This window comes from Sturnira hondurensis, unplaced genomic scaffold (genome assembly GCF_014824575.4).
Source record: "Sturnira hondurensis isolate 20B ecotype Veracruz unplaced genomic scaffold, ASM1482457v3 Scaffold0001221, whole genome shotgun sequence".
NCBI lineage: Eukaryota > Metazoa > Chordata > Mammalia > Chiroptera > Phyllostomidae > Sturnira > Sturnira hondurensis.
This window is the reverse complement of record NW_028073852.1, coordinates 6,096,367-6,119,611: the sequence shown is the minus strand read 5'-3', so window position 1 is coordinate 6,119,611 and position 23,245 is coordinate 6,096,367. Positions and strand designations below refer to the sequence as shown.

Here is a 23,245-nt window from a genome sequence, read left to right as displayed (position 1 = left end):
AGCTGCACTTGGTGTGGAGTGCCGGAGCGGCAGCCAGGACTCCCGGCTCGGATCCCCTCAGGCATCCGCTGTGCGTGCTGGGTCACTGCCACCCTCGGGGCCTCGCTTCCCTCGTCTGCAGCCGGAGAACATGGGAACATGGCCCCGGAGTCCCTTTGCAGCTTTTTGTGTCTTAGAAATGGGCTGGGATCCCAGCATTCACTGGTCCTCAACTGTAAAATGGGAAAATGGAAACAAATACAATGAAATAAATAAAATAAAATAACCCTGGCTGGCGTGGCTCAGTAAATTGAGCGCAGGCCTGTGAACCAAAGGGTCGCCGGTTCAATTCCCAGTCAGGGCATGTGCCTAGGTTGCAGGTTATGTCCCCAGTGAGGAGTGTGCGAGAGGCAACCACACATTGGTGATTCTTTACCTCTCTCTCTCCTTCCCTTCCCCTCTCTCTAAAAATAAGTAAATGAAATCTTTTTTTAAAAATAAAATAGAATGTTCAGTGGATTGAGCGCGGGCCTGTGAACCACACGATGGCGGTTCGATTCCCAGTCAGGGCACATGCCTGGGTTGCAGGCCAGTTCCCAGCAGGGGACTCACGAGAGGCAACCATATATTGATACTTTGATACTTCTCTCCTTCCCTTCCGCTCTAAAGATAAATAAATAAATCTTTAAAATAATATAAAATAAAATAAAATAAAATGGGGAAATGGGCATAATAACAGTAAATGAGTCGACACATGCAAAGCCCTTAGAACAGTGGCTGGCATAGAATAAACCTTCAGTAAGTGGCTGATAATCACAGTCTCGATCTCTCTCTTCCTCTCTCCCCCTTCTCAACAAGCCTGTAAGCTCAAAGATGTTAAGCAAGGTGCCCAAGGACCACTCAACAAGTAAATGGGGGTGACCCTGTGGCCACCACCCACTCCTGACTCTGGTGGGAAGGTCGCCAGTGCCCAGTTCAGACCCACTGCCCCGATCACCTCCCTTGGAGACTGTGTGTAAGAGGACCCCCTTCTCAGTAGAACACCTCATAAATAACACCCTTCTGTGGGTGACAGAGAGAAGATGCAGACCTGTACTGCATCAGAAAGAACTTTGAAAACAACCAAATAAACACCCAGCTGTTACTGAGTCTGCCCTAACTGCCCCTCCCCCTGACCTTAGGGAAGCGGCTTCCTGGCCCCTGGGGGGGAACCCTGGCCTGGAGGACGATGCTGGGGACGGAGCAGAGGAAGAGGTTTCCCACCAGTGCTTGTGCCAGCTCTCCTTGTGGGCCAGCGGGGAGGGAATGTGAGTGGTGAGGAGGAGGAGGGAGGGAAAGGGCGAGCAACAGAGTCCGGGTGGGGGGCAGAGAGAGAGAGGGAAAGGGAGAGGGAGAGCGCTTCACAGTTCCGGGGGCTATTTCAGTTTTCTTTTCCCTTTCATGCAATTTCACTTATGATGTCAGCCATTGCACGGCTACTATTTTGGAAACTCCCTCTGGAGGACACCCCCTCTAGTGGCCTGACTCGCTCCCTATAAAGGGCCAGTCTGAGCTGCAGAGCATCCCTGCAGAGGTTCCTAAGACAGCCCAGGAGCTCCCACAGCCTCTGCCTTCAGGTACCATGAAGGTCTCCACCGCGGCCCTGGCTGTCCTCTTCGCCGCTGCTGCCTTGTGCGCTCCTGCATCTGCCTCGCCATGTAAGTCCCGGTCCTGACCCCCTGAGTCAGACCTTGCCCTCTTTTCAACTACAGTATTTGTACTGTCTGGACCCTGTGGTTTACATTCTTCCTTATTGCTTCTCCCGGGTGCCCAGTGGTGCCCGATAGACCTCTAAGCCACTTCATGGCAGGGACCCTCTGATTAGCTTTTCTGTGTCTTCAGGGTCTGCATCCCAAGCTTGCAGTGCCCACCAGTGCAGATTGGTGCGGGGGTATTAGAAGGCAGGGCAGCTCAAGCTGACCTGCAAACAGCTGGCTCCTGCCTAGCACCAGGAGGGTTTCTAAGAAACTTACAGAAAAACCTCCTGGGACAGTGATATTCCCCCCATTTCGTAGAGAGAAAAAATGGGGCTTGGGAAAGAATGATGAAAGCCAATGAAATACTGTACCTACTATGGGTCAAGTATTTTGCTGATTGCTTTATACAGACCATCTTATTTAATAGTCACATCTACTCCTTTTTAAAAAATATTTTTTATTTATTTATCTTTAGAGGGGAAGGGAAGGAGAGAAATATCAATGTATGGTTGCCTCTCGTGAGTCCCCTGCTGGGAACTGGCCTGAAACCCAGGCATGTGCCCTGACTGGGAATCGAACCTCGGTCGTGAGGTTCGCAGGCCCGCGCTCAATCCACTGAGCTACACCAGCCAGAGCTACAACTACTCTTTGAGCAGCTGTCCTTGACTTACAGATGGGGAAACAGAAGCCCAGAGAGGTTAAGTAACTTGCCAAGGTCATACAGCTAGGAAGGAGAGAGTCTGGGGTTCAAACCCAGTTCAGTTTGGCTCTTAAACCCTCCTGCTCCGCTGGGAAGCGGCAACTGACATTTCCCAGGGTCCCCGTGAATTAACTGACCAAGGGAAATGCTCCTCCTCTGTTGGAGCACATTTTGCTCTGCCTCAGTCAAGGCCCCTAGCATCCAGGACGCATCTTCACTCTGAGCTTTGGAAGCCTCCTCCCAGCCCACCTCACATCTCAAAGAAACCGAGTTCTGGATCCATCAAGGATCCCAGGAGGGTAAGAATCAGGGCAGAGGGCCCAAGACGAGCCAGGAGGAGGCCCAGCCATGTCCTGAGAGCCAAAGGCATGGGGTGATGTTGTAGACCCAAGGATACAAGCCAGGCTCAAGGATCAGATGAGGGACTGGGGAAATCCTCTCAGCCCTCTGCTGGAGTCCCCACTCTGTCACTGTGTGTCGGTGGCAAAGTGACTTGACCTCTCGGGGCCTCCCTCTCAGCCCAAGGAGAATAATGGTCTACCTAAGATAAATCGTATAGAGTAGCCAGCACAATACCCAGTGCGCAGCAGCAGCGAATACCAGGGTCTCATTCCTTCCTTCCTTCCTTCCTTCCTTCCTTCTCCCAGACGCCTCCGACACCACTCCCTGCTGCTTCGCCTACATCTCCCGCCCGGTGCCCCGGGCCCACCTGCAGGAGTATTTCTACACCAGCAGCAAGTGTTCCATGCCAGCAGTCGTGTGAGTCTCAGTCCCACAGAACCCTCCGGGGGGTGAGGAAGAGACCTCTTTTGTTCCAGAGCTGTCCCCGGGGGAGCCCTCTGCATGGGCAGGGGCCGCATCCACTCCCTCCCATCCTCTAGCTGCTCAAGTAGCCACAGCTCCACCCTCTCCAGCTTCAGGCGCCCCAGCTCTCATGAGCAGGGTTGGACAAGATGTCCTCGGAGGGTCCTCTCCCCTCTGGTCTCCGTCTTTACAACAGATGTGACTCTGGACTTGCACGTCACCTGCAAAGTCCCCGCACGGAGGTCAGCTCGGTCATCACTTTCTAGCTGAACCCCCCCAGTCCCCCACACCCCACGGCCAATCAGACACACCCACTCGCAGCCCCAGGGGAACGAGGGAGGAGTGGTCAGAAGTCAGGGTCCCAGTTATAGTCACATATGTAAAATACATACATACATATATATGGGTGAAGAAATAATGAAATGAGATTCTCCTTTAAATACGCAAGCTAAATCACTTGAAAAAAAATATAATACTCCCTACTACCTAGGAAGGGCCTACTGTGTGTCAGATGTCTCTACACGTCATTGCAGCAGGCCTGATGGGACACATGGTTCCCCCTCCCCCCTCACTTCAGATGATGAAACTGAGACCCGGCGAGGGCTGCGTTGCCCTGTGGTGCCCAGGAAGCGAGGGGCACTGCCTGTCTCTGTAGCCAGGCCGTTAGTGATAGCCGCTTAAGAAATTTAAGATGATGGAGACTAACAGAATGAAAGGGGGCCAACCATGGTGTTTCCTGTATCCTGGAGACGTTTTTAACCCCAAACTCCTGTGACACTGGCAGGGTCAAGGGCACTCAGAGTCGGCCTTTGGTCCTAAAGAACCTGCAAAGCACAGTGCTAATATTTTGTGCTGGTATAGTGCTAACTGGTAGGATAGCACTACGAGTTTCATTTCTAAAAACAAGTATTTTTCAAAAGAAGAAAGTCCGTCTTTGAGCACCCGTTACGGGCAGGCAGACAGGTGGACAGGCCAAGAGGCGGGCCCGGCCCACCCTGCCCTTGGGGCTCACAGCTAGATCAGAGGATGGGACAGACGAGGTCACGCAGAAGGACTCGACCAAAGGCTTCAGGGCTCAGGAGACGGGATTTCGGGGAGTTTGCAGCAAAAGGGCCGTTTGGGTCGGGAATAGAAAAGCCTGAGGGATTGGGGGTTCCAGGCAGGGGTCTGTCCCCGGGGCTCTGAGAGGCAGCTCCAGGGAGCTGAAGTGTTAGCCTTGCCACGTATGGGATGAGCGGGGACCGGAAAGCCCAGAAAATAGGGGTCCCGTGAAGAGGCCGTTGCCATCATCAGCGGGAGTGGTGCTGAAGGCGGCACGGGACTGGAAAGGAAAGGAGGGAGAGACGGGGAGAAGCCTTCAGCGGGGCAGTCGGCGAGCCCTGGCTGGTGCGGTGAAGTCAGGAGCAAAGAGGAGGGAAGGGGCGAGGGCGACACTAGGGCTTCCATCCCCAGGTCGCTGCAGACGTGAGGTGCCCCCTGTCTCCCCGGGAAAGAGTGCCCTGGCCGGGGTGGCTCAGCTGGCTGGAGCGCTGCCCGGTAACCGAAGGGCTGTGGGTTTGATTCTGGTCAGGCGCATGCCTAGGCTGCGGGTTCCATCCCGAGGCCGGCAGGTAGGATGGCCCGTCCGGGTGCATGAAGGGGGCCACCCATCGATGTCTCCATCTTGTATCAATGTTTCCTTGGCTCCCCTCTCTAGGAGCAATGGGAGAGAGTGAGCAGGTGGGACTGAGGTCGGCAGCTGGGGACAGGGTGCTGGGACTAGAGCTGCGACGCCCTTTTCCACGGGAGGAAGGGCTCCTCCAGCACGAGAGCGGCAATGCGTGTCATCCTGGCGGGCACCAGGCCCGGCCTGCTAGAGGCCCGGCTTCGCCAGCTGGGAGGTGCATGGGTTTGAGCCCATCTCCTAATTCTCCATTGCTTCATCTGTCAAGTGGAGTAAAATAGGAATCTTTCCCCCTCTGGGTCAAAGCGAGAAGACTAAAATAAAAGACAAAATTAAAATATTTCCTTCTCCTCCCCTAAATGTATGGTTAAACATTGAGAAGTGACAAGTGAAACTTGATGCGTGAAGGCAACCCCTTCACTTACTCATTCAGTAGATATCCATTAGGCACCCACTGTGTGCTAGACTCAGGGCCAGAGACTTGGGAAAGCATGAAGACGAGAAAAGGGCAGCAACGTCTAAGTAATTCCCAGGGACCAGGTGGAGGTGGAGGCTCCCACGAGATGGAGCAAGAAGAGAGGCAGGCGGGAAGCCAGGCGAGGAGAGGGTGCCCGGTATGGGCGCAGGGGAGGAAGGCCTGGCGAGGAGGCTCTGTCCTCCAGTGTCAAACCGATGGCCCTGACCCCAGATGTCGGTTTCCTGGCCTCTGACTTCCTGGCCACAGGCCAAAGGGGCCGAGGAGACGGTGAGTCAGCAGGATTTCCTGTTGACTCAACCAGGGCAGGTGCAGGGTCTGAAGTTCCCTCACCGCCCCAAACAAGCAAACACACACTAGGAGGCAGAGAGCCCAGGACACCCCTTCTGCTCCCTTTCTCTTCCCTGCCTGCCAGGGTGGGAGAGAGAGAGACGGCCGCAGGGCTCTGAGCCGGGCTCAGAAAAGGGGAAGCAGCTTCCTTGACAGCGAGCACTATCCTTGATAGAGCATGAAAAGGGACCCCAAATCCTCACTCTCGCCAGCCTTCACTTCGTCTGAAAACATCCCAAAGGAGAGGCCAAAACAAGGAAGGCCCAGTGGGAAGGGCCAGCCCCAGAGCAACGTGTTCATTGGCAGCAGCGCTCTCTGGGCCCACCGGGGTTGACCAGCTGCCCGCCGGGCCCCTCAGGCCCCACAGCCCCTTCGCTCTCCCGGCTGCATGTGCTTGCGTGTCAGTTACAACGCACACAAACCTGCTCTGCCTCGGAGCCCTTTGAATCAGCTGAAGAGCGAGTGTCCTTAAAAGCCACGGATGCAGTCTTCGGAGCTCCCAAGCCAACCCACCCAGTACCACCATCATCTCCCCTTACGCTGCTCTCCGTCTCCTTCCGAGGTCTCACTCTCGTCTTCTCCACTCCCACAGCCTAGTCACCCGAAAGAAGCGCCAGGTGTGCGCCGACCCGGAGAAGCGGTGGGTGCGGGACTACATCAACACTCTGGAGATGAGCTAGGATGGAGGGCGCCTGGAAGCCGAACTTGCCCAGCCTTCTTCCTGCTTCTTGCTCTTGTCCTCACCAGCTTAGGAGGCTTCTCCCAAGTCCCCGCTCCCACCCCTCCCTCCCTCCCTGCAGGGCCCAGACTCCACCACACGGCAGCAGCTGTAAAAGCCTCCCATGCCTAAAGCCTCCGGAACTCTCTAGGCTATGAGCTTCAGGCCCACCCCACCCCCCTCACCTGCTCTGCAATGAGGAAGGAAGTCAGTGCGCCTCTGGAGGTGAAGAAGGGTGAAAAACTGGGCTTCTGTGGAAAGGTCCTGTGGCCAGAGCTCTGACCTCCGCCCCTCACTAAGATAGGCTGACTGTCAAAAGGGAGAAATTAGCTTTCCATTAAAGTTCTCGAGGCAATTACAAAGCTGGCTCCTGGTTTGATTTCCTCCTCGGGACCCTGCCTTCCTCATGAATGCTACTCAAGGGTCCAGGGCGGGCACAGGTCTGGTGTCCACCCTCGATTTGGGGGCCATGGAAAATAAAAACCTCTAAATAAACAAATAAATAAATAATGAAAATCAAGGGAGCCCTGGCTGGTGTGGCTCAGTGGATTGGGCGCCAGCCTGTGAACCAAAGGGTCAGGTTTGATTCTCTAGGGCACGTGCCTGGGTTGTGGGCCAGGTCCCCAGTAGGGGGTGCTGGAGAGGCAACCATATGTTGATGTTTCTTGCCCTCTCTTTCTCCCTCCCTTCCCCTCTCTAAAAATAAATAAATAGAATCTTTTAAAAAATAAATAAAGACAAGCACCAATACAAAATGTTGTGGTCACATTGGGGGTAGGGGGATTACACCCCTGAATGGGGTGAAGCACGGTGCCTAGGGGAGACCCAAAAGATAACATTTCTTTAAGATTTTATTTACTTATTTTTAGAGAGAGAGAAAGGGGGGGCATAAAGAGAGGAAGAGAAGCATCCATGGGCCTCTCCAGCGCCCCCTACTGGAGACCTGGCCCGCAACCCAGGCATGTGCCTGGCCTTGGAACCCAAATGGCAACCCTTTGATTTGTCGGCTGGCATTCAATTCACTGAACCACACCAGCCAGGGCAGATAATATTTAAATAGAGTTTGAAAAATGTGAAAAACTGTTTAGAAGGTGAAAAAGAAAATGAAAGTCCTGACAGGCAGAGGGAACAGCATTTGCAAAAGTAGGAAATACGAACGGCTTACCACAGAGTTAGCCGGGTCTCTCGCTGCCAAGGAGGGAGGTATGTGTATGAGAGAGGCTTTCGCACCCCTGCCGTTTCACTGACGACTGACCCTGAGAACCCCTGCCCCCAACACGGGCTTACCTGAGCCTGACGCTTGACCAAATGTGTTGGCTTTTTTTTTTTAAATTTGTGCCTCACCACAGCCCCTCTAGGAAGCTAGACAGTCATGACTTCCTTGCTCTTCAGAGGAGGAAACTGAACCTCCCAGAGGTAAAGTGACCCACGCCTAAAGTTGACCCAGCTCAACCCACAAACCAGTAGTTGCCGGGGCCTGGGCTCAAGAATGGAACTGGAGCGTTCTATTCCCCTAGGAGACCTGGCCGCTCGGCACGTGGAAACTTCTATCTCCAGAAGCCCAGACACCTCACTAGTCCCTCTCGTGTGGCAAAGACAGGTCTCCCTGAGCTGCGTCCCCCGCCCACCACAAAGGCCCTATATTCCACCACCACCACCACCACCACCCTGCCTGAGTTCCCACCTATCCCACCAGGACAACAGAAGAATGGCCTGCGAGAAGTCAGTCGATATCTCTGATATCTCCAGGTCGATGCTCAAGTACCCCTGGCTGGAATACCCAGACAGGATCAAAGGTGAGGCTGGAATGGAGAGGACCGGATCCAGGCTGAGGGGCTGAGAAGGAAAGCTCCCCAGCTCCCCTCCCAGGCAGGGGTCTGGGCGAGTCCAGCAAACCCACGGGAGGGGTCAGGGTAGGCCTCCTAGGTCAAGGTAGCCACTTCGGTGGCTCCGCACAGCCCTCAAGGTAAGTCTCCAGGGTCCTCAAAGGTGGGACACCTCAGGTTTCTCCAGCCTCTGCTCCCAGGCCTGCACCTGGCTCTCTACCTGATTCTCAGACCCCCAAATCTCGTGTCAGTTGTTCCCCATGCTCCGGCCCCTCCCCCTCAAACCTGGCCTGAAGACTCAGCTGTATAATCTCTGGGAGACCTCTCCCAGTCCTCCCAGCCAGGTGCAGGGCCCCTCACCTGTACCACCTGTCTTCACCTTTGTGTCCCTCCGGCAATCACCGACAGACTGTTCTGTCTCACCAGCTGGTCCAGCGGTTCTCAAAGTGTGGTCCCTGCACCAGCAGCATCAGCATCTTCTCACACCCGACACCAGCTCTCCTAGGTCAACACTCTAGGGACGGGTCCCACACACCCATTCTAACAAGCTCCCCAGAGGATTCTAACGCACACTCAAGAGTGAGAACCACCGACCGAGACAGGGGGTTTCACCTGGAGCCACACCTTAGAATCCTCTGGGGAGCCCCGTGAACGGCCCCTTCCCCAGAGAACCTGCTCTGATTCCGTTAGTCTGATGTAGGGCCAAGGCATGCTAAAAGTACCCTCAAAAAGTTCTAAGCTGCAGCCACTTAGGGCGGAGGGCCACTCTGCCAGGCAGACCAGTGTTTCTCAAACATAGAAGGACAGGGTCTGGCACAAATAATGTACCCCCCCTTTTTTTAATGAGCTTGTAATCTATACCAACTCTTTATTCTTACAAAATCATAAGCTTGAAATTCTGTAACCAACCATACCACGCTCAAGCACACCACATGAAACAGTCATGAAATGACTGAAACCGTCAAATTGCTGTCCGTCTCGTGCGAGACGTTCAGGCACCCTACCAACCACACCCAGTGGCGTTGCTTCTGCCGCACCCCGAACCTGGAGATCTTGTTGGAATGGAGAACCTGACTTGGGAGGCCTGGGGGATGGCCGAGAGTCTGTGCTTCTGAGAAACTCCTGCGCGACGGCCGTCCTCTGCCGTTCCGCACACCACACTGTGAGCAGCAGGCAAGATGCCAGAAGACCAGGAGCCCTGAAGGACAGGAACGGTGCCTGTTGGCTGCCCTGTGCCTGGCACTGGTTTTCACTAAATGCCCAATCAACGGAGGCCTGGGCAGGTGGTTCTTTAACCCGCCCTCGTAACTGCTGTCCCATTCTTACCCCAGAACTCAAAAAAGCCTTGGCACCTGTTTACCTGCCCTTGTCCTGCTTCCAGGTAAGACCCCCGACTTCTGCCTCCCTGGGAGCTTTGTTGAAGTAGGAGGGACAGCAGACTGTCCTGCCCTGTTAAGGCCAGTTCACAGAACCCCAGCGCTCACCCTTGGGGCTGCCGCGAGTTCTCGGGCGAGTCGTTCCCTGCCTGAGCCTCAGAAGCCTCCTGTCACAGGCCAAGCCTTGCGTGGCGCCCTTGAGAGTATCTGTAAGGCCTGGGCTGACAGGCGGGCCGTGCTTAAGGATGAGTCCTTTTTATTCATAACACAGGGCCCCCTCATAAAACACAGGGTGCCCAGTTAAATTTGAATTTCAGACAAAAACTGTATCATTTTCAGTATGTATGTGTCCCAAATATTGCGTTCGTTACCTGCAGTCCAAATGGCACTGAACGTCCTGTGTTCGTTTGTGTGGTGTGTACTAATTGGGAACCGCTCTGCCACTCACCCCGCCCGCCCCGCCACCCCCCCCCCCCCGCCCCAGATGCCAAAGGAGGAGTTCCCCCCAAGCCCAGAGTGCTGGAGGCAGTACCCAAGTCAGGCGGAGACGGGACCTCACCGCTCCTCCGAGAAGCCCGACCTCTACACGTACTGGCAAACCATGTGTGATCAGCAACGGGAACGGGAGGCCCAGAGGATGTTGCAGAAAACGAGAGCCCGCCCTAGGTGTGCACTAGCCCCCCCCATATTCTCCACGGCCTCCCCACCCAGGAAGGAGAAGGCAGGGGTGTGGGGGGGCCGGGAGGGGGGCCGGGAGGGGAGCCAGCCAGCCGACCGACCCCAGGGAGGACCCTGAGGCAGGTGGAGGCTCATCTGCCTTCCTCTGGTCCCATCTCTGAGCTGGGCTCAGAACCGGGGCCAGAGAAGAATTTGTGAAGGCGGGACGGAAGGAACGAGGGGACCAAAGCTGCCTGTGCAGTTTCTTCCACAGGTACCTCAAAGAGGGCACTGCCACCCAAAAAGCCTACCTCCCCTCGATCCAGCTGACTGTAAAACCTCAGAAGGGACGCAAGTCTTTACTCCCTACTGGGGACTCCCTCAAGTGGCAAAGATTAAAGGTCAGGGACGGTGGTGGGAGGGAGGAAGGGGAGACTCCCTCCCTGCGATGCCCTTACCGTGGGCTCGCTCTGTCCTTCAGCCCTAGGCCCCGGCCTGCAAAGTGGAGGTGGGGAGGAAAAGGGATGGGAGGGGATGAGCTCCTTTCAGTTGGAAGATCTGCAACTATACTGACCCCTTTCTTCCTTTCACTGGTCCTTTGGACGGGCAGGAGCTCACGGAAAGCCTGAAAGCTCCCAGAGAGGACGAGCAGTTCTACGCTGCACAGGTGAGACGTGGCGAGGGTGGAGGAGCATGGCCGCAGGTAGGAGCTGGCTGAGCTGGAGAGCAGAAAGGTGCCTGAGGTGGGAGGGGCGGCTAAGGGCGGGGTCGTGTTCCCAAAACCAAATCCAGCCGTGTGCAGAGAACGGTAACCCCTTGGGCGGTATCCAAGGTCTCTTCCCTTTTCTCCACCCTTGCTCCTGCAGGCTCTGGGGTGCCTGGGTGTCGGTGACAAATTTGTCATAGAGGCACTACTCCAGGTGGTGAGTTGGGGGCCACATGGGGTTCAGGAGAGGAGGGAGCAGGGCAGGAGGCACACAGGCACATGGGCACACACAAGTCTGGCAAGAGACCCCAGGGTCAGCCCCGGGGAGGAGAACAGCCGGTCTGGGGCGCACACCACCTCGTGTGCCCTTGGCTTCCTTAAAGGGTGGCTTGATCTAAGAGGATGGGGAAGGCAGAGTCTGGAGATCCCTTTTGTCTAAGAAGAGACGACTGAAAAGCTAGGCGAGAACTGAGACTGAGTTCATTCTCCACCCCAAGTCGGTGCCTCCTGTTTGTGTGCCAGTTTATAACGGAGAGCACGCGTCCTCCTCCGTAGTCTTATCTAAATCTTACCACACTAGGAATAGGCAGTAGTACCCGCATTTGCTCACGAGAAAAGGGAGGCCCCGAGAGGCCAAGCGACTTGCCCAGGGCCACGTGGCTGCTAGCTCCCAGATGGTATTTGAACGAAAGTCTGACTCCCAAGTCGCCTTCCTCCCCTTGCACCACCCTGGCTGTACCCTGTATTTGAGCAAAGACAAGTCGCTCTGTAGGCCTCCGTCTCCTTGTTTATAAAATGAAGCTAAACTGAGATTCTCAAAGCTCTGACACTCCATCACCTCACAGCATGTTTCCACCACCCCCCTCTTAAATCAGGCCCAAACCGGTCCAGAGAAAGTGGTACGTGAGGCCTATAGAACCCTGGCCATGCTGGGTGAGTGCACCCTCTCCCTGGGCGGGGAGCTGGGGCAGGTGAGACGGGGCAGGTGAGACAGAAGCAGCTACCACACCCTCCGGATAAGGATGGGAGGAAGTGGAGTGCACGCCCACTCCGACCTGGCCCTTGGCCGTGAACTCACCTAGGTACTGTCAGGTGAAGTGAAAAGGGAGACTGGAAGTGAGGTTGTGCCCAGCCACCGCTCTGGTGTCCTGGGAGGAGGGGCAACCCCTCAAAACGTGGTGCTTGGAACCTGCCTCGAGGGCACAGCTGAGTCAAGTGGGGCCTGGCAGAGAGAAGGTTCCGCCCTGGCCTGAGGACCCTCCCCAACTAGGTTGCCTGGAGAAGGACGTGATCCAGGCTCTCATCACGCAGTTGAAGGGGCAGAACGAGGAGCAAAGGCTGGATACTCTGAGGGGACTACGAATAGCGCTCAACTCCTGGGCAGCTGTCCCCAAAGACAAGGTGATTGGGAGGAGCTTGGGAACTGGGGCAAGGCAGGACAAGGTGACTGATGGTGCTGGCTAGGGGTTCGGTCAGGGAGAAGGGACCCTCGCTCCTCATTTTGAAGGGGACGGCGTTGCCCTGTGGACCTTCCTGACCAGGAGCCCTGGCATAACCACCCAGCAGTCACGCAGCTTCTGAAAAGCCAGCTCCCAGAGCCATTGTCCGCCCCTGTCTAAACCGGAGACGGCAATTCCCTTATGTCACTGCCGAGACTGAGTGCGATGATGCGTGCGGAGTGCCGGGTTCAGTGCCGGTGCTCTTTGAACAGCACCCATCATCGGCGTCACCCCTAAAATAACCTAGTAAAGGGAAACCTCTGTCAGGAGGGGACGGAGACCAAGAGAGTCTGCTGACAGTACCCTGAGATTTCTGCCTTTTAGGCTCCTCTTACTTTGACCCCATCACTGTTCCAAGTGAAACGGAATTCAGCATTCACCCATTTACCCAACAAATATATATTAAACAGCTTCCACACGCCAGGCACTCTCCCAGGCCCTTGGGAGGATGCATCAGTGAGTCAAACAAAGATCCCTGCTTTTGTTGCGCTTACATTCCAGTGGGGGCCGACACTTAGAAACCAATCAACTTCACTACATCGTGAGTTAGAGGTAGCGGACGCCATGGAAAAAGTATGCCGATGGGAACGCCAGGCGGGGGCGGGGATGGGTTGCAATTTTAAACACGGAGGGAAGACTTCATTCAGAAGGTGTCTCTGAGCACAGAGGATGACAAGGTCAGCCTTGCAGACGTGAGAGGAGGCATGCCCACAGAAGCACCAGTCAGTGCAGGGGCCCTGGGCAGGAACATGCCTGGCACCACTGAGGACCGGCAGGGAGGCCAGTGTGGCTGCAGGGGAGGGGGACTAGAGAAAGCAGCAGGGCATGAAGCAGGTCACAGGGAGCAGACACTGGATCCGACGTGGCCTTCTGGACAACCTGAAGTACTTGGGCTTTGGCCCTGAGCCGAATAGGGACCCGCTGGAGCCAGGCAGGGAGTGGCATGATCCAGCATTTCAAAAGCTTTACTCTGACTGCCGTGTTGTGAAAAGATGGGAGGCGGGTGACAAGGCGAAAGCAGAAAGACCAAATTAGGGGCGACTGAGGCAATCCTGGTGAGAGATAGTGGACATATTTTAAAAGCAAAACTGACAGGTCAAGTATGAGCTCTAACAGGCAGTGTGGAAGCAAGGACAAAGCCAAGGTTTCTGGCCTAGCCAGTGGAAGGGTGGAGAAAGCTACAGGTAGAACGGCTTGGGAGGAAAGACCTCGAGTGCAGCTGGGGGCAGGTGATGTTCAAGATGTCTGCTGGATATACAACTTGAGGTTTACAAGAGAGGTCTGAACTAGAGGGAAAATAATGAGTTGTCGGCATAGAGCGAGCATGCAATGTCATTCAGCTAGATGAGCGCACTAACCAAAGAACCAGGAACCGAGCCTGGGGCACCCCACTGTTCAGAGAGGAGGAAGACCCAGGCTGCGTGGAGTCCCGCAGTCGTGGGCATCAGAGGCAAGTTGCAAGGGTAGGAGGTGATGGCCAGAGAGGGAGACCGGTGAAATAGAGATCACGGAGAAGCTCGGCCATGAGTAACGGCAGTCTCTCGGTGGGAGTCAGGGGCCCACAGAGCGGAGGACGGGGCTCTTGGAGGGGAGGAGCTGGATTGGTGGCATGTATGTTTTTATTAATGTCAGGAATTGGACAGCAGAAGTGTTAGAGAGAGTGACAATGATCCATCCAGAAGATAAAGTCACGGAGAAATGAGAGGGTGCGACCTAGGAGCAAGTAGTTCACAGCAAAAATAAGCTGCTAGCATGAGACTCATTCAGGGAGGAGGGAGAATGGTCTGGAAGCAGCAATGCACTGCCCTCTGACCAAAGCCTGGCTAAAGACACAGTCCCCGCCCCGTCACCTTCTGTCTTCCTCTCAGAGGACTCGCGTTGGGGATGAAGGGACGCTCGTGTCTGTGCTGCAGACGCTGATACAGCCGTCACCGAACGAAGCAGCCCTGGAGGCAGCCCTGTGCTTGGGCTTCCTGAGGCCCTGCAGCAACACAGCCCGAGAGCTCCTGCTGCAGTGCATTCGCCGAGGGCCCCGGCCCCAGAGTATGAAGGTGTGAGGGGCAGGCGGCTGGGCTCCCCGGGGAGCACGGGGAAACCGAGGCCAGTGCTGACTCCCACAGGGCCTGGGCCCCGTCATCCTTGCCCCGGGGAAAAGAAGCTTCAGCAGGGAGTACTGTGGGGTCGTGTGGGGGGAATATGTGTATCCATGGGTGGGGGTGGGGCCAAGTGGACTTAAATGTCCGTGTGTCTGTGTATACTGGATTTGAGTGGGAACTCACTTATGGATGCACACACTCGAGAGGCAGGACCCCACCTATCCCCCACAAGTTCTAGACTCAGCCCTCCAGAAGCTTCTTGGAGCCCACTCACCCTGCCTGCCCTGACAGGCACTTAGGATGCTGGTCCAGAGGATGCACGTACACTCAGCCGAGGTCATCAGGGCCGTCCTGGGTCAGCTGTGCCACTCTAGCGTCCTGGAGGTCAGCTCTCGGGCCGCCCGGCACCCGTGCTGCTGCAGCACTAGGGCAGGGCTGGGGCATGGCCGGGAAGACGGTCTGTCCCTCATGCTCCCCACCGCTGCCCGCAGCACCGCCTCGAAGCCACCCAGCTGCTTACAGCCATTGGGCTGGAGCAGATCCAGGAGCAGGGACTGGAGGGACTTGTCTTTGACCTGCTCAGGAGCAAGATGCACCATGAACCCTTCCTCGTAAGTGAAGCCCAGGCTCCCCAGCCCGCTCGGCCGGAGAATCATAGTCACCCTCCCCGTTTCCCTAGCGCAGCCCATGTTTTCAAGCCACCTTGCCTTTGCTCAGGCAGTTCCCTCAGCAAAATGCCTCCCTCCCCTGCAGGTGAAAAACTTGTCACCCCCACTAGTGACTCCTCCCTCCTTCTGCGACAGCCCCTTCAAGACCAGTCCAAACACCAAATCACTGCAAGACAGACTCATGTCCGCCCTCCTGTGTTCCCTTGCTTTTATCTTTATAATATAAAGATATCTTTATATCTTTTAGCTTACCACAAAACTAGCCGCAGAACTTTTATCTGAATCAGATAACAGTGAATCGGGCTGTGTCTCACCTGGGCACCAACCCTTGCAGTAGCCCCCCAGTGCCCTCAGAATGGGGAGGTCTGAAGGGCAGGTTTACCCTGCCCCTCACCAGCCAAGGCCTGCTTACGCCTCCAGCCTCGTATCGCCTGCTTTCCCCTCAGAACCACACACCAACTGTGCTTAGGGCACCCTATCCTGACTCTGTCCTGGGGTCCCAGTGTGCCGCACTTTCAAAAGTCACAGTTTGGTCACCCAGCTAAACTGAACAATTTTCTGTTTTCTAAACACTCTATGCTCTCTTGCTTGACTCCAGGCTTTTGCACCTGTCCCCTCTCTGCCTGGAAAATCACCCTCCCCCAGGCCTCTGCCTAACTCCTCCAGGAAATCTTGCTGGTGCGCAGACTGAGTGAGGAGACCCTCCTGTGCACACCCCATGCTTCGTTCAGATGGAACCCTTCTCACAGCGCCGTCATTGCCTACTCACTTGTCTGCTTCCCCACCGCCCCAAACTACAAGCAAGGCCCACTATGTGGGGAGCAGACACTGAACACTCCACAGAGGTGTGTGAAACACGGAAGGGCACACCCCTGCCCCGCTTTCCTCTTCAGGTCATGAGGCAGGCTGTAGCTCAAACTGTGGAAGAGCTCAAGATGAAGCCTATGATGTTGAACTTGGTGGAGACGTGAGTGGCTTGGGCTGGGAGCTGCCAGGGCCAAGTCCTAGGCTGTGGGAAGGGGGCAGAGGGTCAGAGAGCTCAGAACCTGCTGCCAGTCCCCAGCTCTCGTCCGCCTGTGCCCCTGGCCAAGCCCCTCTATGACCCCTGGACTTTTCTCCAACTATAAAAAGAGGCTGGTTACCCCTACCACGCAGGGTTGTCATAAAGCTCAGATTGAGATGAGGACATGAAAGGTCAAGTTCTGGACCGATGCGACTGTCATTAAGCACCTCCTCGCCAATTCCAGCACCTGCCTTTCCCCTCCCAGCCCCTCTCCTGACCCAAGAAACAAGAGGGAGAAAGTAATGAAATGAGCATCACTCAGCAGCCTTGTGCCAACTCACTCTGGGCCATAATAAGAAACAATCCGCCTTCCTCCCACTGCCCCTTAACTGGACCACGCACTCACTCCCTTTGACACAGGCAACTGACGAGCTCAAATGCCATCGCCCGCCGGGAGGCAGTCATCTCTTTGGTAAGACGCTCTGCTTCTCTGCCCAGATGGGCTGCTGGCAGGGGCACTAAGCAACTGAGCAAAATTACTGAGGGCAATAAAGGGCTGTAAAGTTTGGGGAGGTTGTTTGCTGGCTTGTTTATTCCACAATTCCAGCCCCACCTGGAGCTCAGAGTAACCTTTTCTTTGGGATTGGAGGTCAGTGGGACAGGGGACAGGAGGTGGGTGTGAGGGGCATTGCTTAGATGCCGCAGAAACTGTCTCAGCCCCTGCTGGTGAGCAGTGTGCACTGGCAGCCAACGCAGTGGCCCTCAAAGGCAAGGAAAGGGACACCTCGGCCGGGAGCCTATCTCAGCTCTCCAGGCCACAGGGCCGCCTCAAGGGGGCAAGCAGGGGCAAGAGCACACGCCCCCTCTGGGGGTTGGCTCCTTAGGTGCTGTCCTCTGCTGTTGCCAGGGCGTCCTGGGGGTCCGCAGCCCACAGGTGCTCAATTTGCTCCTGGACATGCTGGACGAGGAGCACAGCCAGTCTGTGAAGAAGAGTGTAAGGCACTCCTGCCCTCCTCGCCCTCTTTTCAACCCCTCCTCCAGGCCTGTCCCATCCATCCTCGTGTCAGGAGGGAGGAGAGGGGAATAAGCCCTCAGCCGCTGTCCCTTGACCTCATTCCTTGAGGCCATTAGTGGCCAGGGGAGCCCTGGTCACTCCCTCCACTCCCAGCCTTAGCCTGAAGTGAGCCAGCCACGGGTCCTTTATTTCAATGCAGCTACAAGAAACATTTGTTGTTTTGGCCTCAACTGATCCCTGGATCCAAAACAAGGTGAAAAACAAGGTTCTCTGTGTACATGAGGCACCTAAGAACGACAAGAAGGCAGAGCCTACAAGGTTCAGGCAAAAACTTGACAGCCCAGAGGAGTTAAACATCCAAGACTTCCGACTTGTACAGCTGAACCCCTTGCTTATTGCAAAGGCCAGTGCCACAGCCGACCCACAGAAAAAGTCAAGCGCCCAGAACGGGTCTGCCTGCTACCTCGCCTCTGCCTTCCCTCCCGGTTTCTCTGAACCACTGCGACGCAAGCCCCAGGCCGCAGGGCCCTGGACACCAGCGATCAGGAAGCAGCTCCAGATCCTTGCCAAAACCTCCAGAGAGGTCAGTTCTTTGGGTCTATCCCACGCTTCCTGAGGGTGCATCGCAGGCTCCCCTGAGGAAACGATCTCTGCTTATGTCCCCTGAATAAATGCTGTCCCCCTGCCTTCCGCTACCGGTCCCTTCTTCAGAGGCTACACCGGAACACAGGTCTCCTTGCTCTCAGCTGAGTGTTCCTTCCGCTCAGCCACATGTCCTTTTCATGAAGGGGGAGAGAGAGCAGAACCAAAGCTGTTTTGGATGGCCGGCCTACCTCCCTAAACCAAGCCCTCGTCTATGCCCAGAACTTAAGGACAAAGCCAGAAAGCTGAGCCACTGCCCAGGACAGGCTGCTGAAGGGAAAACAGGAGAAAATCCTGGCAAGCTTGGCTCTCGGACAATTTCCTCATAGTAACGTGCCCAGCCCACCACCTCTCTATCAGCGGTCAGGAGATCGATCACTGGGCTCTGGTCAGACCACCAACCTCTCTGCTGTCTCCCCTCCACACCTGTCTACCCACCCCCGGCCACTCCCTTTGACGGATGCTGTTCATTCTCCAAAGCGGCCTTAGTTTCTCCCGTGTAGCGATGGCTCCAGTTTCCCTTTGCTCATAGGACCTGCCGCGCCAACCCCAACAAGCTATGTCCTCCCCACTGAGCACAAAAGCGCACTTTGGAACCAGATCGTCTGAAATCTGGGGTCCATCATTGACTTGATCTTTGGATAAGGTACTTGCCTTTCCGACTGTTCCTCACTGACAAAATGAAGCCAGCTACTTCAGAGAGGCCCCATAAGGATTAAAAATAAGCATGACAGTGCCTGGCACTACACAGCCAGCTCGCAGATGTGAACTTGTTCTCTTTCCCTCTCTTCAGTGGTGTCACATGCGCCTGAGACAACCAGAGGCTGAAAACACCCTGCCACTCCCCTTCACTTCCCCAAACTTATTGGAGCGATCTAACGGGGGCTCGAGCTTTTCCCATGGAGCAAAGAAAGATCAAAGTTAACTAGATGTTCCCTTCCCCTCCCATACACCAGGTTCGGGCACAGTCCAGTTATTCTGAACCCAGCACTGTGTCTCTCACTCAGATTTATCTCCCCTCCCTGCCCTGTCACTTCCAGATTTGTGTTTTGCCCCACAGAGAGTTACCAAAAAAACAAAACCAAAAAACCAGAATAGTGTCACCATGCTGGAGTATAAGCAACGGTATAGCCCAAAGACCAAAGACAGGACAAATAATCGTCCTCTCTTGTCCCGTCAGAAGCAATATAACCCAAATTTCCCCGGGCCTTCACCATCTGTGGGTACAAGCACGGCCACGTGAACTACACCATTCTCAACTCCTGCCATGTCCTGCCCACAGCTCCGCAGCCCACCCCCCCCCATAGTCCTGGGTCTCTGCAGAGCACGTCATTAGACGTTCTTGGCCAGAAACCGGTCTCTGCTCAGTAGCACCTCAATCCTCACTTCACCGAGTCTCACCAGAAGATTTAAGACCACACCGAGCGCTCCCCCACTGGCTCACCACCAGCTGCGGCCAGAGTCTCCTGGAGGCCCAAAATGCCCATCCTCTCAGCATCAAGATCTGCTGGGAATGATCCTTGGACACCACCCGAATGTAAATGCCACCTCTTCTCTCTCGTCTTCTAATGGGTTCTGTGGATACAAATAGCATCGACACCCCCCGCCTCTTCCTAGAACACGCACTCACCTCTGCACTGCTGCTGCTACTGCTGCTGCTGCTGCTGAAATCGGGCTCTCTTGAACTGGCATCTTGCTGGAACCTCAGGGGTTGCTCATCCTTCTATATTCCTTCCAGTGTCAGCACCATCCTGAACCTTCATATAAAAGTCATTGTTTCTCTGGGGGTCCTGGCTCTCCAACCAGCTACACCATTCTCTGGTCCACTTCCTTATTTCATCTCACTCATCACTCGAACCTTGGTCCTGTGTCACCCTGACTATATGCCTTTGGACAGCCATCATCACCCAGCTTCTTAGTCCTTGGTAACACCTAAAAGGCCTCTTTCCCTTCCATTCTCTTCAGCTACCCACCTCCAGGGCCACACCAAGCCCTTGTCACCCCCAGGAATTTCTCCATCTCCAAAATCTTGAACATACACTTCTGACCTAAACCTTCTATGCATCCTGTTCTTTTTATCCCCACTACCAGTTCTTCGAATCTTGTCGGCAACACACAGCTCTTGACTTCCCTACACTGCCCCCGTTAGCCCCCTTTCTTTTCCTCCTGCCTGGCCTGGCCTCCATCCACCATCTGCTGTCCTTCCTATTCTCATACCCAACCCTGAAGTCTACAACTGGGTTGCTGATCTAAGCTGGAGAAAAATCAGACATCCACACGGACTGGTACCCTCCAAATACTTGCCTCCTACCTTAACCAACCCCTTATTATCATCCAGCAATTTTCTGAATTCCTACAATGGTTATTTTGAGCTTCCTCTGCTATCCTCACATTTCCTACAGTCTCTTCAAACTTTCTAACCTGTTACTTCCCCAGCTCTCAATCGACCATTATACTCTGTTAAGAAAAAAAAAAGGCCATCAGATGGAATTACCTGAACTTCCTGCCGCCTCTGCTATCAGCATCCTGTACGTAGTAAGCACAGGCTCGAAAGCCAGGTGCTTGAGTAGGAATCCTGGGTCTGCTGCTTGCTAGAGATGTGATCACCAACAAGGTACTTAACCTCTCGGTGCCTCTGCTCGGCAGGGTACCCTCTGGAAAGCCCCTTTCCAGTGGCGCTCAAAATCATTTACACCACTTGCCTCTCGTGAAACATCCCCTGTACCACCTTGCCAGACAGCACTGCTGTGAGAATTTTGTTGACACACATACACACATTGCTTGTAACAGTGCTCCCAATGTCAGTCATGTGTCACTACTATGGGGTTGGCCAAATAGTTTTGATTCTTTCCATTTGATGGATCTAGTAGAGTTTAGTTGTCTTTAACTTCATTCAAAACAATTTTGTTAGACTCTATCGAGACAGCTGTTTATATCAGCATGCATTAAAAAAAATCAAAATTGGTGAGTTTTTGTGCAGCCATTTTATACTGAAGATGAAAGAAAATAAACATTTTTGGCATATTTTGTGCAGTGTATGGAGAAGGTGCTCTGACTGAATGTGTCAGAAGTGGTTTGCCAAGTTTCTTGGTGCTACTGACATTTCAGCCACATCATTCTTTGCTGTGGAGCTGTCTTATGCACTGGAAGATGTTTAGCAGCACCCCTGGCCTCTACCCACTAGAAGCCAAGAGCAGGGGACAGCTGACATACTCAAAATATCCAAATGAATACTTATTGGTGAAAATGAAAAGTGTGACTTCTATTTTATGGAAAAAACTAAACAGACTTTTTGACCAACCCAGTATTTTACCAGCGTCTGCAGCTATCCTCACCTCCAATCACAAGAGGCACCTCCTCTTCTAAGGCAAGTCTCACTCAGTGTTCTAGATGCCATTCTTTCAAGGGATTTGAACATCAATCATCCCTCTTTCTGGCTGTGTATAAACATGCTCAACTCTCACCCATCTTCAAAATAACCTCCCACAGCCCTGGCGGGGTGGCTCAGTTAGTTGGTCGTGGGTTCTATTAGGGGTCGGGGCTCATGCAAAAGGCAACGGGCTTCTCTCTCACATGGATGTTTCCTTGCCTCCTCTCCTCCCTCCCCTCTCTCTACAACCAATAGGCATGTCCTTGAGTCAGAGCAAAAGTAACCACAAACCCATGACTCTCGTCTAGGTGACTCCTCTCTTCTTACCACACCCCTCACAGTCAATTCTCAAATAACTGTCCACACTGTTTCCATTTCCCCAGTTTGCTATTCTTTACCCCATTCCATTTTGGGTTCAGAATTCAATTCTCCCCCGAAACTGCTTTTGCTAAGGCAGTGAGTGATTCTCCGTAGGGGCGATTTTGACCCCCCGAGGGACATTCAGGAGACATTTTTGGTTGACACCGCTGGGGGCTGCTACTAAACATCCCATAATGCAAAGGGCAGCCCTCTACAACAAAGCAGTATCCAACCCAAAATGTCAGTACCAAGGTGGAGAAACCCTGTGCAGATAAATTATAACCTCCATATTGCTACATACAATGAATGCTATCCTACACGATTCAGCCTGGCTGAGCACTTGACACCGACAGCTTCTCCTTCCTTGAAATTCGCTTTTCCCTTGGGTCACTGGTCACTGTCTCTGTTTCAGGATCCTCTTCTCTCTCTTTATCAGTATTTCTCAAGGTTCTGTCCTTAGCTCTTCTCTCTCTACAACTCAGAACTGTTAGAATAAACTGAGTAGGGCTCTTTTCAAACTTGTCCCAGCCTCACTCCCAGAATTCATCATTTTGGAGTGAAGCCCAGGTCTCCTTTTCTAATAAAAAAACTTGTTAATTCTAGCATAGACCTAAGTTAAAGATCCACTACTACAGACAGTCTATTTTAATCATAGCCACCCTCATCAACCGAGTTCCCTTGTATATATTAATGAGTCTCAAAGCTGTATCTGTACTAGATTCCCTCACTGAGTCAGTGTTCACTGGGTCCCTACTCTGTGCCTCATGCTGTTCCAGGCACTGGAGTAGAACAGTGAGCGACAGACAAGCATCCCTGCTCTCCCGGAGCTCAAATTCTAATCAAGGACAGAGACATGAACCACCACAAAAAAAGATCCCTTCAAATACTGAGAAGTACTGTGACGACAATGTAAGAAGTGATGTAAGAGTAACTAAGGGCAGACAGTATTTAAATAAAAAGGTCAGGGAAGACCTGGGAGGAAGGGAGAAAAGAATATGACCCGAAACTGCAGTAAAATGGAATGAGCCACATGAATATCTGAGGAACGAGAATCCTAGACAAAGCATACACAAAATACTGAAGCAGAAGTTTATTTGGTAGCATAAGAGTTTGACTAGTGTTCTCAAAGCAAAATAAGTGTAGCTAAATGCTGGGTCACGAAGTTGGAGAGGCAAACAGGCCAGATCCTGTAGGGCTTTGTAAGCCAGGGGAAGGAATTCATAGCCTCCGTGCAACGGAAAGGCACGGAAAAGCACTGGAAGGGTTTTAGAGACATGACCTTTGGTCTGATTTACCCCTCACATCATTTGGCTGCTGTGTAAAAAAAAAATACATCTTAGAGAGGCAAGAACAAGGGGCAAGACCAAGGGGCACTAATAATGAGCTACTGCCAATTGTCCAGAAAAGATATTACTGTGGCTTGTACTAGGATTGTAACCAAGATGACTTCAGAATATATTTTGAAGGTAGAATTAAAAGAACCTACAGGTACAGAAGGAATAAAAGAGAAACCAAGTGTAAGTGCTAAGCTTTTTATCCCATCTGACCCAGGTGGAGAGTAACGACATCTACTGAGATGAGAAAGACTGGGAAGAGAGAAACCCATCTGGAGAGGGAGATCA

General features: G+C 53.7%; 2 protein-coding genes across 2 annotated transcripts; both read left to right on the top strand.

The window, feature by feature from the left end:
- The first annotated feature begins 1,447 nt into the window (after positions 1–1,447).
- Positions 1,448–6,767, top strand: CCL5 (C-C motif chemokine ligand 5). Its single transcript, XM_037066916.1, has 3 exons — positions 1,448–1,676; positions 3,063–3,174; positions 6,280–6,767. The coding sequence occupies exons 1-3, from the start codon at positions 1,601–1,603 to the stop codon at positions 6,365–6,367; spliced, it is 276 nt and encodes a 91-aa protein (XP_036922811.1). The 5' UTR covers positions 1,448–1,600; the 3' UTR covers positions 6,368–6,767.
- Positions 6,768–8,113: 1,346 nt separating this feature from the next.
- On the top strand, positions 8,114–18,134 carry HEATR9 (HEAT repeat containing 9). Its single transcript, XM_037066913.1, has 15 exons — positions 8,114–8,201; positions 9,563–9,612; positions 10,092–10,273; positions 10,539–10,665; positions 10,875–10,931; positions 11,131–11,187; positions 11,846–11,903; positions 12,241–12,371; positions 14,338–14,520; positions 14,857–14,949; positions 15,057–15,176; positions 16,127–16,200; positions 16,657–16,708; positions 17,144–17,230; positions 17,451–18,134. The coding sequence occupies exons 1-15, from the start codon at positions 8,114–8,116 to the stop codon at positions 17,865–17,867; spliced, it is 1,776 nt and encodes a 591-aa protein (XP_036922808.1). The 3' UTR covers positions 17,868–18,134.
- The last annotated feature ends 5,111 nt before the right edge of the window (positions 18,135–23,245 follow it).

Excerpts from the sequence above, each read along its gene's own strand:
- CCL5 (XM_037066916.1), top strand. The coding sequence starts at position 1,601 with ATGAAGGTCTCCACCGCGGCCCTGGCTGTCCTCTTCGCCGCTGCTGCC. Across the intron at positions 1,677-3,062 it reads TCCTGCATCTGCCTCGCCAT|ACGCCTCCGACACCACTCCC; the intron begins GTAAGTCCCGGT and ends TCCTTCTCCCAG. Across the intron at positions 3,175-6,279 it reads TGTTCCATGCCAGCAGTCGT|CCTAGTCACCCGAAAGAAGC; the intron begins GTGAGTCTCAGT and ends CCACTCCCACAG.
- HEATR9 (XM_037066913.1), top strand. The coding sequence starts at position 8,114 with ATGGCCTGCGAGAAGTCAGTCGATATCTCTGATATCTCCAGGTCGATG. Across the intron at positions 10,932-11,130 it reads AGCAGTTCTACGCTGCACAG|GCTCTGGGGTGCCTGGGTGT; the intron begins GTGAGACGTGGC and ends TTGCTCCTGCAG. Across the intron at positions 14,950-15,056 it reads GCCACTCTAGCGTCCTGGAG|CACCGCCTCGAAGCCACCCA; the intron begins GTCAGCTCTCGG and ends CGCTGCCCGCAG.